General features: G+C 58.0%; 1 protein-coding gene and 1 long non-coding RNA gene across 2 annotated transcripts in view; one reads left to right on the forward strand and one right to left on the reverse strand.

Annotated features, from left to right (window-relative positions):
- Positions 1-31: 31 nt before the first annotated feature.
- SNAI3 (snail family transcriptional repressor 3) lies at positions 32-8,421 on the forward strand. The gene is made up of 3 exons (XM_035024620.1): positions 32-148; positions 3,013-3,633; positions 5,780-8,421. The coding sequence occupies exons 1-3, from the start codon at positions 73-75 to the stop codon at positions 5,959-5,961; spliced, it is 879 nt and encodes a 292-aa protein (XP_034880511.1). The 5' UTR covers positions 32-72; the 3' UTR covers positions 5,962-8,421.
- A 6,392-nt stretch (positions 8,422-14,813) lies between these two features.
- Positions 14,814-17,851, reverse strand: part of LOC118023472 — an 8,549-nt gene continuing 5,511 nt past the window's right edge. Inside the window, exon 3 of the long non-coding RNA XR_004682817.1 lies at positions 14,814-17,133. This is a non-coding gene — a long non-coding RNA (uncharacterized LOC118023472). The remainder of the gene's footprint in view (positions 17,134-17,851) is intronic.

Raw genomic sequence — 17,851 nt, forward strand, 5'->3', positions numbered from 1 at the left:
CGCCACCTGCCTGCAGCGCAGCCCGCGGGCGTTGGGCGGACGCGCTGCGGGACCCGCGTTAGCAGGGGGACCATGCCGCGCTCCTTCCTGGTGAAAACGCACTCCAGCCACAGGGTTCCCAACTACAGGCAGCTGGAGACGCAGAGAGGTAGGGGCTGCCGGGCTCCTCGGACTCCCGCCCCAGGTGGGAGGAAAGGAGTTATCTTGCCAGCAGAGCGGGAGCGAGACCCCGGGTGGGTGGGTGGCCTCCGGGCGCCTCGTCCGCTTCGGGGGCCTCGGCCCCGCGTTGGGCTGAGCAGGCGCGGATTCCCTCCCCACTCAGAGAAGTCTCTAGACCCCCCAGTCACTTTGGGGCTCTCCCCCTGTGGCCTGGTAAACCCATCCCAGCTAAGGGAGCCCTGGAGCCATCTTCCTGATGCAGGAGGTTGGGTGGGTAGGTGGGTGGGGACCCAGGGATTGGTGGGGAGAGAGATGGGAGGACTTGGGGCTGCTGTCCAAGTGCTCCCCCAGAACATCCAGAGAGGACCAGAAGAGCGATCCATGGGCTCTGTGTGCCAAGGCCCAGCTCTTGTAGCGCTCCTCCAGTCCCCTCCATTGCTTCCTCACCCCTCCCGTGGGTCACCTTCCCTCGGGCCTCCCCTCACCCCAGTGACGGTTCCTCAGAGGAGGCTGGGGGAGCTGAGGGGCTGCAGTCCTTCCCCCAGCCCCCAGGGTGGCTCAGTGGGGAGACACACGTCCAGGACCCAGGACTGTCCATGTATCCCCATTCCCTGCTAGGCATAGGGACACGAGAAGGTCCCAGGACATAGGCCTCTCTAGAATGATCAGGGCCATTCAGCTTCTTGGGGCTGAATACCCCCCGACCCCAGGAAACTGCTTGGTGACTCAGAGGGGAGGAGGGACAATGCAGAGGCCTGCGAGTGGACGCCTCACTGATCCATCCTGGGGCCCACTGCCGCCAGGGGGTGCCTTCTAGGACTGGGCTCCTGAACTCTGCATTTTGAAATCAATTTAATGAGTCACCACCAGCAGTTTCATAAAATGAAACAGAACAGAAACCATCAGAGTGCAGGGCTCAGGTAAAGGAAACTTGTTTTAGATATATGTGTATATATATATGATAGAAAATGGAATTGACCTTTGCCATAATTGTTAACGTTTCAAACCTGTTGTTTAAGCCCAGCCTTAATGTGCACCCCGCTTTACATGCAGACCGTGCAGACCAGGGCAGCCAGTGACGAGCGTCAGACTCAGCTGCCTCCTGTCCCCCACCCCTCCTCGATGTCACTCCCCTCGCATGCGGAGACCTAGGTGACCACTGTGAGCCTCTTCCTGCCAGGATGTTGTCTGGGGCCCCTCACTCATTTTAAATAAGTCCCTTTTCAGGCCGCCCCCAGGTAACTCTGAAACCAGAGAGGACTTAAAAGTCTCTTCTCCTGGGAATCTGAGTCCCAGGACCAGTAACAAAATCGAGCAGCCCCAGAGGGTGTGGGGAGGCATTTAAAGGACCAGCAGAAGCTCGGGTCAACACCACCAGCACAGCTACCTCGCTCCCCTGCCCTCTCCCTGGGACCGCCCCCCCCCCCCCCCCCCCCCCGCCCCCCCCCCCCCCGCCAGACAGGGTTTGGCTCTGGCGATGCCTGGGGCCAGGGTGGTGGCTGCATCCCAGAGATTTAAGAAAGGTGACTTTTTTTCCCCAGTAGAAAGGCTCCTCTTGGAGCTTCTGTGGGGTCCTAGGCTCTCCGGCATCCCAGGGCTGTCTTTCCAGAACTTCCTTGGCCTTTGTCTCTTAGCTGGTCACCGCTACTCCCTCTTCCTGGGAGGACAGAAATTGGGTGTGCTATTTTATAATTAGGGGAATTATGGGTGAGGTCAGGACAGAGTGGTGGGTGGGAACCTTCCTTAAAGGTCCTCATTTCTCTACATCCTCACCGACACTTGTAACTGGCTATTTTTAATTCTAGCCATCCTAGTGGGCGTGACATGGTATTTTGTTGTGGCTTTAATTTGCATTTCCTTGATGGATAATGGTGGCAAGCATCTTTTCCTGTGCTTGTTAGCCGTTTGTATCTTTCTTGCTTTTTTTTTTTTTTTTAAGTAATCTGTACGCCCAAGGTGGGGTTTGAACTCACAACCCTGAGATTAAGAGTCACGTGATCTACAAACTGAGCCAGCCAGGCACCCTGCCATTTGTATATCTTGTTTGGAGAAAGGTTTCTTCAGATCCTTTACCCATTTTAAAATTGTATTCTCTTTTCATTGTTGAGTTGCTAGAGTTCTTTGTATATTCTGCATGCTAGTTACTTATCAGATACATGATTTGCAAATATTTTCTCCCAATCTGTGGGTTGTCTTTCTCTACCCAAAGCCTTGGCATTAAGGTAGAAATGGGGCCAGAGATTTATTTCAACACATCTGGAGTACGAAATGGGTCGGGGGCTGTGGAGATTTGGGCTTGGGGGAAATGCTCACCTGTTTACTCTGGGGGATCCTGCCGCTCTCATCTGGTCAAGCATGGGCATGCTGGCCCACAAATGTGGGAGCAGCGGCCTGGGGACCAGCTGCCCCTGGAGGCCGTTGTGGTACCACCGAGGACAGCCGTCAACCCGGGAGTGTTGGCAGGAGGCTGTGTGCACCTCCGTCACCATGGGTGAGGGGTGATCGGGGTGACTGAAGGCCAATTAGTTCTCTTACACATCGCGGCGGACTGCCGAGTGTCTGTTCTGAATTAGCTCTGTGTAGGAGCCTGGCGCCACAGCTCTGAGCTGGCCCCGAGGTGGAACGGGGGTCAGGGAGGCCTGCCCTGCCTGGGCAGTGGGGGAGCCTGAGATCTCTCCCGTAGACCCTGTGGTCACTTCCTGAGCTGACACCCCACCTCGTCAGCCCTTTCCCTTCCCGTGGACTGCCGACGACCTAGAAGAGGCCTGAGGTCGGACCAAGCAGGGCAAGCGTGAGGACAGAGTGTGGGGGCTCGTGTTCACCTGTACCTTCTCTCTCCGCCCTCCCTTCTAGAGATCAATGGTGCCTGTTCTGCCTGCAGGGGGCTGGTGGTGCCCCTCCTCCTCCCAGATAAAGCAGCCTCGTCCACACCTGGTGACCCTCCCTGGCCCTGGGACTGCACCTCTGTCATGGCCCGCATCTCGCTGCCCCTTCCCCACCGCGAGGAAGCGTGGGGGGCCTCCGGGCCAGACCCTCTGCAGGTCGGCCCCGTGCACCCTTGGGCCGGCTGGGCCCCCAGCGTGCCCCTCAAAGACAGCCTGAACCAGCTCAACCTGCCCCCGCGGCTGCTGCTGGCCACACGGTGGCCCCCGATCCCGGGCCCCGCCGGGGACCAGGCCGCAGACAGACTGCCGGGGGGCGCGGCGCGGGCCCCCCGCGGCTCCGGCGGCTTCCAGTGCCCGCACTGCCGCAAGCCCTACCACACGCTGGCCGGGCTGGCCAGGCACCGCGAGCTGCACTGCTGGCTACGGACGCCCCGCTGCTTCCCCTGCAAACACTGCGACAAGGAGTACAGCAGCCTGGGCGCCCTCAAGATGCACATCCGCACGCACACACTGCCCTGCCCCTGCGCCATCTGCGGCAAGGCCTTCTCCAGGCCCTGGCTGCTCCGCGGCCACATCCGCACCCACACAGGTGGGTCCGCCGGAGGGGCCCGGCAGGGGCGAGGGTCAGGCCTGGCCCTTGCAAAGGGAGGGAGGGGTCCGCGTCTTGCTTTCCAAAGCCCCACAGACCAGAGGCTCAGACATCGAAAATGCCCTCTCCCCCCGTCCTGGAGGCCCTGGAGGCCGGAGTCTGGAACAGGGTGTAGGTGGGGCCACGCTCCCTGCCAAGGCTCCAAGGGAGGGTCCTTCCTGCCTCCTCCAGCTCCAGGGGGCCTGGGTGTCCCTCAGCGGCGGCCGCGCCCCTCGCCCCTGCCCCGTCCTCACGGGGCCTCATTTCCCTCTGTTGTAAGGACACCAGTCATATGGGACCGGGGCCCACATACCCCAGGGCGACCCCACCCTAACCCGGTCACATCTGCAGGGGCCTGTGCTCCAGGTCAGGTCACATCCACAGGCACCGGGGGTTACGACGCAGACACCTCTGTTAAGGGACACACAACTCAACCCACAACACCCGGCAAAGCACAGGACGCACCTGCCACGGCCTCCCGGAATCTGGAGCCGCAGAAGCAGGGCACGGGGCAAGGCGGGTGGCAAGCACGGGGGCCACACGGACTGTCTGAAGGGCACGGATGGTAGCTGCAACTTGACCGGGGCCCAGGGGCAAACCCATCCCCGGGAAGAGGATGCCCGAACACAGGAAGGGAGAGAAGGGCAGCTGTGGACAGACAGACGGACAGACACAGACGAGCCAAGGAAGGAGAGGGGCCCAGGAGCCTCCGCACTTGGTCTGTAAACCACCGCTGAGCTGGGCCTGAGGGCAGGGGGTAGGACCACAGCTCACCCCAGGCCCACCAGGACAGGGAGAGGCAGACACAGACAGAAGGCCAGGAATAAGACTCGCAGGGCCGAGGCCCACGGCTGCCACACACGCTCGCTGGCCCTAAGTCACGACTCTGTAATTAAGACTCTTTGGAGACCCAGCCAGACAAACGCTCGAAAGAAGGGTTTTGCAGAAGCTGTTCCATTCGGTTTTCCTTAGCTCCCCCCACAAAGATGTCCCTGAGCGCCCCCCACACACCCTCGGGGGCTCAGCACTCTCGTCTGGGAGCGCTGAGGGTGGGAGGCCCCGCAGGAGGCTGACCTGGCTGGGAGGACACGTGGGAGCTTTGGGCTTTGGGAGCTTTGGGCGGCAGGGATGAGATGCCCTGGGGCCGTGGGGGCTGCAGGCTGGTGCCTCTCAGGATTCTGTAGGGTGGAGGACCAGGAGTCACTCTACACGGGCAGAGGAGAACAGATGGCCCCCAATGGTCCTCTTATACTTGTTAGGGTCGTCCTGGGGGCCCAGCTCCCAACAGAAGGACTTTGTCTAAATCCCTGGGCGCCCTGATTGGAGGTGCTCCAGGGGACACAAGGTTCTTAAGCCATTCCTAAATGCCTGCTTCATTGCAAGGGCTGGGTCTCGTTCCTCCCAGCCCACCTTCATGGCCGACTCTGTGAGAGCCATGCTGCTTGCCACCCCTGTCCTTCCATGGGTGGGAACAGCGGCCAGAAGGCCCCTAGTGCTTCTCAGGGGCAGATGTGGGCAAAGGGCCCCGGGAGGGCTCTGGCAGAAACAGAGAAAGATCTAGCAACCGTGGTAGATCCAGCAAAGAACCATGCTAGATCTTTCCTCTTAGAAAGGGTTTTAGGTGCTGCAGTCCTGCCCGGATATTACATTCCATCCTATTCCCAAGCGGCTTGGACCTCGACAGCGTTTGTGGGCCTGTTGGTCCTAGGGCTTCCTCCTGGATCAGGTGCCAAAGCCCCCACCATGCATCTCCTGAGAAGGGTGCTGAAGGAAGATAATGCATTAGAATTGCCATGAGCATTTGGGGGAGGTGGAGGGGCTTCTTCATTTATTTTCTATTTAAAGATTTTATTTATTTGGGGCAGGGGAGGAGCAGAGGGAGAGGGAGAAGCTCAAGCAGACTCCCGCTGAGCGCAAAGCCTGATGCGGGGCTCCGTCTCACGACCCTGAGACCGTGACCTGAGCCAAAATCCACAGTCAGATGCTCACCAGCTGAGCCACCCAGGCACCCCGGGGCTTTTCATTTATAAACGGACCCATGAACCTGGGGCCAGCTCCTGTGACCACGCAGAGGGACACTGATCCGGCACTCCTCTTCCTCCCCCAGGTGAGAAGCCCTACACCTGCTCTCACTGCAGCAGGGCCTTCGCCGACCGCTCCAATCTCCGGGCCCACCTGCAAACACACTCCGACACCAAGAAGTACCAGTGTAAGAGCTGTGCCAAGACCTTCTCCCGCATGTCGCTCCTGGCACGCCACGAGGAGTCCGCCTGCTGCCCCGGCCCCTGAGGAGCGCGGGCTCGGTGCAGGGAGGAGGGACAGGACGTCACCCCAGGAGCTGGGGGCTGACCCGCTCCAGGCAGCCTATGCTGCCTACGCTCGCCCGCTGGGTGTTTCTCCTCTGCCCGTCCGCAGCCGCCCGCCTCCGTCCAGAGCCAGAGAAGCCCGGTGGGCTGTTCGGGTAAGTGACCGAAGGTCACCGAACCGTGAACCACAGTCCTGTGTCTGACTCGCTCTGGTTTCTGGTTCTGTTCTCCCAGAGTCGGCTACCAGCACGGACAGCTCCTGCCATTCAGCTGGCCCTCGCGGGCAGAGCGGCCTCGTGGCTCACCTCCACCTGCTGCTGGTCTGGACTCTAGGCCAAGTCACGTCACGGGTGCGCGCACGCATGCCCCCCTGCCCACCTCACCGGGCGGCCCCGGGGACAGAGCTGGGACCCCACCACAACCGCATGGCAGTGAGCAGCCTAGAGCCCTGGCTGCCGTGTCCTCTGAGGCTCTGAGTCTATGGCGGAGGCTGAGCGCAGAGCTATCCTCCAGAGGCCACAGATGCCTGGGTAATTTGGGCCTCTGGCCACGGAGTAGGGGAGGCCATGGCGAGGACGTGGAGCCATGAAGTGCAGGGACAGAGAGCAGGGCTGGCGGGAGGCAGGCGGCAAGAGCACAAGCAGGTGAGCAGAGGCACCGTCTTTCGGAAGAAAGAGACCAGCATTTAATAGGGAGGGAGAGTAGCCACGGGGCGAGGACATGCTGGGGTAAGGGCGTGAGAGCAGAGGCCCGAGGAAGAGGCAGCCATGGGCTGCGTTGGCAGGGTGCCCAGAAGACAGTCCAGTCCTGGGTCTGCACACGTCTCTCCTGAGCCCATTGCGTCACCCAGGAGCTGTGTCCATGGCACCGTCACCTCCCTCTGCCTGCCTCTCCTGATGCCACAGGTGTCCACCAGCTGAGTGAGCAGCAGACCCTGGCACTGCCCAAGACACGCCTCCCAAACTGACTCAGGTAACAACAGGAGACCCCTCCCCAGCCTCGGGCCCCCACGTGGCAGCCTCTTCCCACCCGAGACCTCCAGGCGGTCACCTGCTGGGCTGGTCCTCCCTCTTGCCAGCACGTCTCAGCGTCTCTGGCTGGCCCGCGTCTAACGGGGACTGATTGAGTTCTCGACACCCGGAGGGGACACCTGCTCCTCTCTTCAGGAGAGCTGGCCTGCTGTCAGCAACGCCACTTCTGGCCCAGGCTGAGGGACAAAGTCAGGGACCTTGGTCCTGGCCCTGAATGGGGCCATAGGGCAAGCGGCAGAGGCCCCTGTCTCAGCCCCAGGCCACATGGACCTGCTGAGGAGCATTTACCAGCCCACGCCGGGCCACAAGGCCCCTGTAGATTCCTCCAGAAGCTCCTCCAGGGCTGGTTTGATGACGGCCATTGGAGGAGCCTTGGGGACACCCCAGAGGAAATGTGACCATGATCTTGGGCTTCTCTGGACCAAGGGTGACCTTGATGAAACTGGCCACCCAGGAGACCACAGCTCCAGCATGCACCAGACTGTATCAGCAGGGGGAATGAAGACACCCTCTGGGAAAGCCTCGCTCACATTCCCAGGCCTGCACCGCTGCCTTCCCTCCGCAGGTATCAGCCATCCCTCGAGGCTTAGCTAATATATCAGTTTGCTGGGGCTGCCGTGACCAAGTCCCACACACTGGGCGGCTTGAACCACAGAAATCTACTCTCCCACAATCTGGAGGCCAGGAGTCCCAGACCGAGGTGCCGGCATGGCTGGTTCCTTCTGGGGCTCCTCTCTCGGCCGGTAGACCCATCACCCATCTCTGCCTCCACCTCGCTCGGCTTCTTCCTGCCTCTGCGTCTGTCTCTGTGTCCAAATTCCCCCTTTTTGTGAGGACACCAGGCATACTGGGTTAGGACCTACCTTGATGACCTCATCTTAACTTGATCAACTCCAAAGACCCTGGTTCCAAATAGGGACACATTCTGAGGTCCTGGGGGTCAGGATTTCCAACAGCTAATGTGAACACAGAGTTTGCCAAGACGCCTGATGGGGGGGGCGGTGGTCCCTGTGCTTGACTCCTCTGTCCTCTCAGTCCACAAAGGATCGGGGGGCAGGGGGGGTGCAGTCGATTTAACTGACAGATTTACTGGAAACATTTACCACTTCCCACCTGTCCATCATCTGAGCAGGGCCCCACGCTCACAGGGCAGCCTTTCCTCCCAGCAGTCTCCCAGAGCTCTGGGCTCCTCCATTGAGCGGTTCAAGCCAGCGATCGGGCCTATGTCCCACCATCTCACAGGAGGCCTTTTTGTTTTTTTTTTTTTAAATAGCATCCAGATGCCTGAAGGAAGCTATATTGTAGATTGTGTTCTATTTCTGGGCCCCGATGTCTAAATGAGGCGATGCACCTGTTGGGTATGAAGGGAGAGAATTTCGCGGCCCTAAAATAAAGTCGAATGCTTGCCCTTCTGTGCCGGCCCATGGAAAATGCTCTTATATTTATATCTGGACTGGCAGAGGGCAGGGCAGTGGAGGCTGGCTTGGCCAAGGGGGTGAAGAAAGGCCCAAGCACCTGCCGGGGAACCAACGGAGGATGAATGGGGGAGACGGTCCACCAGGAGCGAGTTGGCTGTGGTCAGACCACAGGGAGGCCATGCCACCCCGCCCGCGCAGGGCTGGCACCTCCCCCCTCCCCACCACCCCCACCCCCGCTTTTCCTTGTCACTTTGCCTGGTCGTCAGAATTCACCTGGGACACCCATTTAAAAAGCTGGCTTTCTGGAGCCCCCTCCCAACACCTACAGAGTGGGAATCAGGAAGGGGGTCTAGGCCTCGTTCATGTCTGTCCTGGCGAAGTGGGCGTGGCGGGTGCTTTTCTCCGGGGGCTGCTGTTTGGGTCCCTCCACCCATAGGCCTTCTTTTTCCTACCCAAATTTTACTGATCACATTTCCCTCTTCACCCTAAAGAAGGCCTTTGGGATCAAGTGGAAGAGGGACCAGAGGCCCTGGGGCTGAGGAGCTGGGAGTGGTGCTATGGTTGCAGCCCGTTATGTCTGGAGAAAAGCAGAAGCCTAAGAGATCAGCGAGGATTCCGGACAAGAGGAAAACCATGTAACGAGCCCTCCAAGGTTGGGGACCCCGTCTTTCAGCATGAGAGGTGCCCCTGGATAGCAGCATGAGGGCCATGGACAGGGTCAGCACCAGATACCCGGCCAGGAAAACCACTGTTCTCGGACTCAGATGCCAGCGCCCGGCCTCCACGGGCTCAGGTCCTGGAAACAGGTGTGAGAGGGACACCCAGTTTCTCAGTGGCCCGGTCCCCTGCCCCGCCCCCCGTCAAGGAAACCTCTCTCCTGAAGCTGCAGACACACTAAGGTTATGCCTTCCCTTCCAAAAGCCCAGAGGGTTCCATAAATATCATTTGGGCCCAGAATATTCTGGGGGGGGGGTTCTCTGGAAGTTTGAAAATAGCCCACTTGCTACTATCTATACTCAGAGAACCCACTCCTGGCCTCCACTTGGTGGCTAAGTATAGCTCGCTGGCAAAGTTCAATGGAACAAAAGTTTCCAGGCCTCTATCACTTGCGGACGGCATGACATTCCAGGGAGGGCACTGCCAAGACTCAAGGGCTCCAAGGAGGCTGGGACAGCAGGGCGCCCCCGGGCGGGGGAGTCTGTGGGACTCACTGGCAATCAGGTGTCCTGGCCTGGTTCCCAAGTGAGGCGTTCTGATCCCAGCAGAGCCAATCCCACTATAAAGCCTTAGCTTCTGCTTCTGTAAAAAGGAATCATGCTAAACTCTATTTCACAACTCAGGGGAGTGCCAAATACATATAATAGCAAAAAAAAAAAAAAAAAAAAGACACTTAGGATGCCTCAAATAAAACCAAACGGCTAACTTTAGAGAAACCGTCCACCTTCACCTCCTCTTAGAAGCTGCATGCACTTCCCGACCACCGAGTTCTGGCTCCTGATCTCCCCTCCCAACTGCCTGCGCTGCTAAGGGCATCCTCAGGGCCCAGCAGACATGGCAGGGGCTCGAGCACACGGTGGTGCCAAGGGCGGGAGGGCTGAGGGGCAGAGGCTCAGGGTCCGTCACGGCAGCTGGGCACGTACGTCTCTGGTAGGTGCAAGAGTTCGGGGCTGCCTCCCCACATCGTCCATCCATGCTGCCAGCCCGACCCCCAGGCTGCCCTGAGGGCATCCACCGCCCCCCGCCCCCATCTCCCGGCACCGCTGCCCCTCGGGGCCTCTCTTCTGTTTTCCTGTAAAGACCCAGCCATCACGGGTCCTTCAGGAAGACGTGTAATCACATGGCTTGCCTAGCTCAGGACGCCAGCCCCGCTTTCCCTCCCCTGGGAGCAGGCCTGGGCTCCAGACAGTGAAACCATGACCTCGGAAATGAGAGTGTGTAAGGAAGGCGGTCTTGGAGCCAAAGGGGACTCTGAAAACTGCACGTTCACCTCGGGAAGGCAAGTGTTCAGAATCGGCCAAAAGGAGGCTGGGGTTGAGGACAGTCCGCGCCCAAGCCCACTGCCGGTTCCTCTGCTGAGCATGAGCTGAGGCGCGCCTGCTGTCCCGTGGCTCCAGTGACCGCGGTGGGCTGTCCCTGCCCCCCTCTCAGAACCCACACAAGTGGTCTGCAGGCCTCCCCCCCCGGCGACTGCGTGGGAGACCCCTCACGGTGGGGCGCACACGCTGATGGTGCAGAAGCAGCGGGGGCTTTAGTGCTGGCATCTCGGCACGGGCCAGCCAGCTCGCTGCCCCAGGGCCCTGGCACGTCCCCACCACACACTCACGGAAATCACATGCAGCCTAAGGACACCCGGAATTGTATTCAACCTCAACCCTGGGTCCTGGTCTCGGCTGTGTTCCGAGTGAAGAAATGGGAAGTGTGCACAGAGCCCCGGCCACCGGGGGAGGGCACACGCCATGGAGACGCAGGCCTGGGCACCTGCAGGCATCTTGTCAGAAAAGAACCAAGGCAGCCTGTCACCTCACGGAGAACGAACAGGAGTCCTTGCCCATGATACCACCTACACGTTTAAGAGAAAAATGACCATTTCAGAAGCTTTCTATCTTTTGGCAGCTCTCATGCTTAAAGACTTTTCTGATGAGAAAATGATTTTTTTAATTATAAAATGAAACGTCAACATGTGGACGTTCCGGGTAAATCAGTGAACCAGTATTTTCCCAATGACTGATGCAGATGCTCCAACATCCCACCTGAGCCAGAGACCCCAAGCACAGGATTATTTCCATGGAATGGAGCACGGGAGGCGTTCACTGACCGGTCAGATGCCACATCGCAGCTCACCTGGAGGCAATGCCACCAAATATGAGCCCCAGGTATCCGGAGGCTGCTGGGGCATGTTTCTGTCCCCACGTCTGTGGGGGTCGGGCAGACGGGGCAGCTGGGCCGCTCCATCCAGGACACCAGACATCCAGATTTGCAACAATGCAAAACAATTCTACTCACCTAAAACTCTGTTTTGGAAAATTATTCTTTTTCACACAAATGTGTTACCACATGGTAGGTTTCTTATTGATGATTCTAAATGAACGCAGTTAGCAAATCTTTAAAACATCATTTTAGTTCCTAACATAGGTAAATGTAGAGGAACCGCATGCATACACACAGCTCTCGGGTGCTGAGCTTGGAGCAGGAAAGCACTGAGACGCAGCTGGAGAACCACGCTCCCACGTGTGGTCCCGGTGTGGGAGCAGGAACCCGTGGGGGTGCACGGACGCCGGCCGGCCGGGCGCTACAAGAGAAGCTTGCACCAGGCGCAGCGAGAGGTGTCCGCTCGGCCTCACGGGGGATGTTAAGGGGTTATCTGGGGTAACTCAGACTACGTGTTTTCTGCTTTTACCCACTGACCCTGGAAACAATCCTGAGGCCACGTGACTCCTCACATACATGCAGTGAGAGACGCCCCAGTCGCTGCCCCAGGGGGGCCCCCTGCTTCCCTGGTGTGCACTTACTCACATGCACCAGGCTCTTCCTTTCTGTCCTCCCGCCACCCTCTCAGCTCAGGCCCTGCGCTCTCAGTGACGCTCCCAGTGACGGCTCCTCCTGGGCCCTGCTCCCATCTTCTATCCACACCCACCTCCCCCGTCCCCAGTGCAGCACCCCGGCAGCCTCACGTTCAAGACCACGATCCGTGGCATCCTGTGGGAAGCCACCTTCTACCCTAAACCCCACTGAACAGGAGCAACTCTGTGCCCCACGTGCCTGGCCGGTATCTGATCGGGACAAGTGCTCAACAAACCCAAGGAATGAAGGAAGGCGTGCCTGGCTGGCTCAGTCTGGCACACAACTCTTAATCTCAGGGTCGTGAGTTCGAGCCCCATGCTGGGCATGGAGCCTACTTAAAAAAAGAAAGGGAATGAAGGAACAGAGAACAGGCCAAGGCTCAGTCTAAACCAGCCTTTATTTTTGTTTTCTTCCGTCCATTTCCGGTGGCTAATCTCACAGTCGTGGCCTTTTCTCATCCTTGGAAAGGAAGCTGCCAGCCTCGGCACAAACGTGGGGACCATGATCAGGCCCGGGGGCAGGCGAGCAGCCTGCTGTGCCCCCCCCAGGCTGGCTGTGGTGCAGACACAGCAGGCAGGCGTCAGCAAGCAGGCGATGAAGGCGGTGGAGGAGATGGTCTCCACGTGAGTGGCACCGGCAGGGAGACACCAGCCGGCTGGCCCCAGCTGACGAGGCTTCCAAGCCGTGTGCATGCAGTGAGTGAGCTCGTTTCGGAGAACCGGAGGCCACGGAAGAAGCTATGCCACTCACTCACTGATTTAACCACCCGACCACTGTTTCTTCTGGAAGGTGGTGGCACGTACTTGAGCGCTTCTGGGGCCACTGCGGACTGCCATGGGCGTGACATCGGCAGGGCCCTTCCAGGCCTTTCTCCTCCACTAGAGAGGGCACGCAGCCTGTCAGTGGCGACTGGGATTTAAACCCACGCACTCTGGCTTCAGAGCCTATGATCTCAGCTACTAAACCATGTTGCTGCTCAGTAAGACATTCTGAGGCTTTCCTTTCTCTTGGAAATCAGAAAAAGAGTAGAGATTAGGATGCAGAGGCTGTTCTTTCAGCGGCAGGCCTGGGTGTGCGGAGATGGCTGGAGGGCAGCTGGGGACGTGCAGGAAGGGGAGCCGCCCCAGGTCCTGGAGGAAAACTGTCCTAGCTGGCAGGTCTGGGACTCGATCATTGGAAGCGGGGCTCTCCTCACCCCTGCCCAGTGAAAGAGAAGGGGTTGTAAGCAGAGGGAGGGGGGGCTGGAAAGTCGCGTAAGGACAGCAGGATGCTCGGAATCTCACCGAGCTGACCAGGTTTTGAGAAACAGGACAGAAAGGCAAGGAAGAACAGAGAAGGGGGAGGTCCAAGGGTAGCAGCCAGGACTCAACGAGTCCAAAGGCAGATTTGGAAAGGATTTCTCCTGAGCCAGGTATGACAATGCCACTCAGTGCTGGGCTTGGGGACCAAACAGGTAGCAGGTAACCTGCCTGGCACAGCACTGGACACGCAACAAGTGCCTGATACTCAACCCTCCACACTGTGTGACTCACAGCTCTGGTCCTTCTGGTTTACAATGAGACCTTAAACTGTTCCTGCTGGAACCAAAAACCTTTCAGGGAAAGACCAGCAGCAAGATGCTAGCAGGTACAGCTCGCAGGCACCTCCCAAGACTAGCCAGACACCTGCTCTTGCAGGTGTGCGCAGGGCTAGGTGAGAGGCCCCAGTCACCGTCTTCAGTGAAGCATACACGGACCAGCCTGCAGAACGCCCTCTTCCCGAGAACCTGGGGACTACAGTGCGTTTTAACTCCGGGTTGCTGGGGCTGAGAGCCCAGATACTCACTCTCCCCCCATCCTGGGGGTTGCAGGTCCCAGACGAAGGTGTGGGCAGGCTCGTCCCTGCTGAGGCCTCTCTATGTGGCCTGCAGACTGGCATCTTCCCATCTTCTCCCCATGTCCTCGTGTGGTCCTCCCTCGGTGCACGTCTGTGCCTGATTTCCTCATGTCCCCGTCACTGGGATCAGGGTCCACCCTACTGACCTCACTTTAACTTAATCACCTCTTTAAAGACCCTCTTTCCAAATAGAGTCACATCTTGAGGTCCTGGGGGTCAGGATGGCAACATGTACATTTTCAGAGGGCAACTCAGCCCGAGTGCTCCCTTTCAAAACCGTGTAATCTTGGGATGCCTAGGTGGCTCAGTCGTTGAGCATCTGCCTTTGGCTCAGGTCACGATCTCAGGGTCCTGGGATCGAGCCCCGCATCGGCTCCCTGCTCGGCGGGAAGCCTGCTTCTCCCCCTCCCACTCCCCCTGCTTGTGTTCCCTCTCTCGCTGTCTCGCTGTCAAATATATAAATAAATAAAATCTTTAAAAAAACACAAAATCAAAAAACCGTGTCATCTTATTTAAACAGCGGACCGCCGCCATGACCCCCCAGGCACCAGAATTCTCAGACCCCGTTCTTGCTGGAGAGCAGCCGTGCAGGGACAGGTGGGCCTCAGGTTAGGCAAGCGCCTTGCTCTCCCCCACGTGAGGACAGGCAACTGCCAGCCTTCCCTGGAGCAGGCTTAGGAATCCACGTCTCCCTGCTCCTTGTCTTCGGCACCTTCCCCTGGCTGCCCCCACACACATGCCTCACGATGCACCTCATGCATCCCCAAGACTAACCCCAAAGCATAAATAAATAAAACACGCATTAAAAACCTGTACATATGGGCACCTGGGTGGCACAGTTGGTTGAGCATCTGCCTTCGGCTCAGGTCATGATCCCAGCGTCCTGGGATTGAGTCCTGCATCGGGCTCCCTGCTCTGTGGGGAGTCAGCTTCTCCCTCTGCCCTTCTCCCCTCTCATGCTCTCAATCTGTCTCTCTCTCTTAAATAAATAAAATCATAAAAAAAACCAATAAAATGAAAATAAAAACCTATACATGAAGTCCTGTCGTGTCCTCTCTCTGCTGATGGAGGAAGGCAGACAGTGAGCACCTGCTCCGTGCCCGGCACACCCCCCCTTAGCAGCCCCGATGAACAGGGCTCAGGAGGAAACGGGAGCACCCAGCGGCCAGAGGGAGAGTGGAGATGCAAACTTGACCTCTCTGCTTGCGTCATGGTGGACATGAGCCCTATGAGCGGAGTCCCACAGTTTTGAGAAAAACACCAGTAATCTCAAAGGGAAGAGCTGGGACCGTGCAGACAAGACAGGGGTAGGCTCAGACCACGGTGCACGCAGACGCCATTCCTCCTGAGCCCCTGTTGGTGGGTCAGACCCTGGCATGGACCCCGACGTGGAGGGCCCCACACTCGGGTGAATGCTCCACCGGGCTCATCTCAAAATTCTTCCTACTTTTTGGACAGGGGACCCACACTTTAAACTTGCACGGAGCCCTGCAGTGACATGGCTGGTCCTGCATCCGAGGACAGGTGACGAGGACACGGATAGTCAGATGACTCCAGACGGAGGGAGCCCAGCGCTCCTTAGTGACATGCCCCACTGTCACCTCGGCTCTGTCAGCACAGAGCTGCACGCCATGCTCCAGGTTTATGCCTCATTCAAAAAGCTCATTTTGGTTCAGAAATCAAAGGGCAAATATTTTTAGACGAGCTGGTCAGCAAAGACAGTGTCTGTGATCCTGACATGATGAGCATGTTAGTTGTCTTCTGACATCAGGGGGAACCCACTCAGGTCAATCAATCTAACACAGTTACCAGACCCCTCAGTTCATAACCACCCACCTGGTGGCTCACACACATGAAACCATGGCATCACTAGGCAGCCGTACTGAGCGGTGACTGGCATACAACCAAGTGCACATACGTGAGTGTGTGAGCCGATGAGTCAGGACACCTGCACACACATGTAGGGCCGTGGTCTGATCCATGTGACAGACACACCCAGGCAGCAGCCTCCTGCCCCCGTCTGTCTCCCCCAGCCCAGCCCCGTCCCAGGCAACCACGCAGCTGCCTTCTGCCACACAGGTCGGTTGCTGGCACTTTCTAGAATTCTTAGGAGCAGAATCTGCCACGATTGTTTACCCATCTCGTCTCTTCAGTCCTGACCCTAAGGCCTCAACACGTCATGTTTTCTTCCCATAGACTTCTCAAGGCCTCAGATTCCCTTTGCTGACCCTCCGATGCTGGTCCAGAACTTTCATTATAGACCACCACAGTCTGTGTTATAGAGATGACCGATGTCACAGACCATGTCTACAGAGGATACAGACGTCATAGTCCAGACAACAGACGACACGGACCGTCCTGGCCTACAGATGACACAGATTGTCATGGTCTAGAGACGACAGACACGGGCTGTCACGGTTAACAGATGACAGACGACACGGACCGTCCTGGCCTACAGATGACACAGATTGTCATGGTCTAGAGACGACAGACACGGGCTGTCACAGTTGACAGATGACTTGGGCCATCCTGGTCTACAGAAGACACAGGTGACGCAGACCACCATGGTCTAGAGACGACGGACGCAGGCTGTCAGGGTCGACAGACGACACGCTATCACAGTCTATAGATGACAGATGTCACCATCTAGGCTGCAGCAGACAACAGAGGTTACAGACTACCGTGACAACCTTTTAGGGGTCTCCCTGCTCCAACTCATCCATGTGACCCATGACCTTTGCTCAAGATACAGTTACAATCATGTCATCCCCCACCCAGACTGAAAGCCAGACCTTTCTCTGGTCTGTGGGGCCTGAGCACTCACACCACCTCCAGCAACGCTCTAGGAGTTGTCTCCTCTCCACAGGCAGGCTGTGAAGCTCCCAAGGACAGGGCTCCCTCCTGCCTCACCTGGCATCATGCCCTGCTGGAGGGCCCCCAGGAAGGCGTCACGAATGAAGAGAGAGGAGCATATGTGACTTCGACAGAGCTTAGAAGACAATCATAGGCTTTAGAGCCTTCATTCTGTGATGATGAGAAAGTCACACAGCTGCTTTCTGAAGAGGGACAGAATGAAGGACAGTTGTGGAAGTTGGAAAAGGTGCAGGCTAGGGGTGACCTCGTGCCAGGCCAGTTTTTAATTGCTTCTTGTTCCATCTCTGCCACAAGTCCCGCTACCTCTCACCTTCTTGTGATGTCGGCAGGTGCCTGGCGTCTGAAAATGCTGGGCTCTAGCCAAGGTGGCCCTGGATCCACAACACGGAATCCTCCCTGTAAAGGAGAGAGCACGGCCCTTAGAGACGTAACTGTGTGTGAGAAGAGCGAGGCTCAGAAGCCACATGGTGCCACCAGCGACAGGACCACAACAGTAGCAGGGCCCACCCGCCAACCTGCATTCTGGTGAGCAGACCCCGGAGGGACGGTGGCCCAAGGATTTCAGAGAACTGGTCAGGATCTCAGAGTGAGTGGTGGAGGCTGGGGGATGCTTCCAGTGACGGCATGACCTGTGCTCAGTGTACCCATCATTCCTTAATGAACAGGAAAACTCTACAAAGAAACAGTGGTGCTGGGAGAAGAAAGAGACGTCAGGAAGGGGTGCTGGTGTCCCCTGCAGCAATCACGGGGCAAGGTCCAACCCCTTCTCCCCTGAACACGGGCTCCTGAAGGTCTCCAGGATGCCAGGAACGCTTGTACCAGATCTGTCCCAGCCAGCCCCCAGCTCTGGACACTCTGCCTCAGATCCATTTCTCTAGGTGGGAATGCTTGGTGAGCTGGGGCGGGTTCTCAGGGTAATTAAAGGACACCAAGCATACCTCACTGATCTGCCTAGCAATTGGTGTTTAAGACAACAGTCTATCAGGGGCGCCTGGGTGGCTCAGTCGTTAAGCGTCTGCTTTCGGCTCAGGTCATGGTCCCAGGGTCTTGGGATCGAGCCCCGCATCGGGCTCCCTGCTCGGCGGGAAGCCTGCTTCTCCCTCTCCCACTCCCC

The sequence above is a fragment of the Mirounga leonina genome, unplaced genomic scaffold (genome assembly GCF_011800145.1).
Source record: "Mirounga leonina isolate KUSES-001 unplaced genomic scaffold, KU_Mleo_1.0 Mir_180, whole genome shotgun sequence".
In the NCBI taxonomy this organism is placed as follows: Eukaryota; Metazoa; Chordata; class Mammalia; order Carnivora; family Phocidae; genus Mirounga; species Mirounga leonina.

What these genes read in the sequence shown, in the direction of transcription:
- SNAI3 (XM_035024620.1), top strand. Translation starts at nt 73, where the DNA reads ATGCCGCGCTCCTTCCTGGTGAAAACGCACTCCAGCCACAGGGTTCCC. An exon ending in GCAGCTGGAGACGCAGAGAG is followed by an intron (nt 149 to 3,012) that starts GTAGGGGCTGCC and finishes CCTCCCTTCTAG; the next exon opens with AGATCAATGGTGCCTGTTCT. An exon ending in CCACATCCGCACCCACACAG is followed by an intron (nt 3,634 to 5,779) that starts GTGGGTCCGCCG and finishes TTCCTCCCCCAG; the next exon opens with GTGAGAAGCCCTACACCTGC.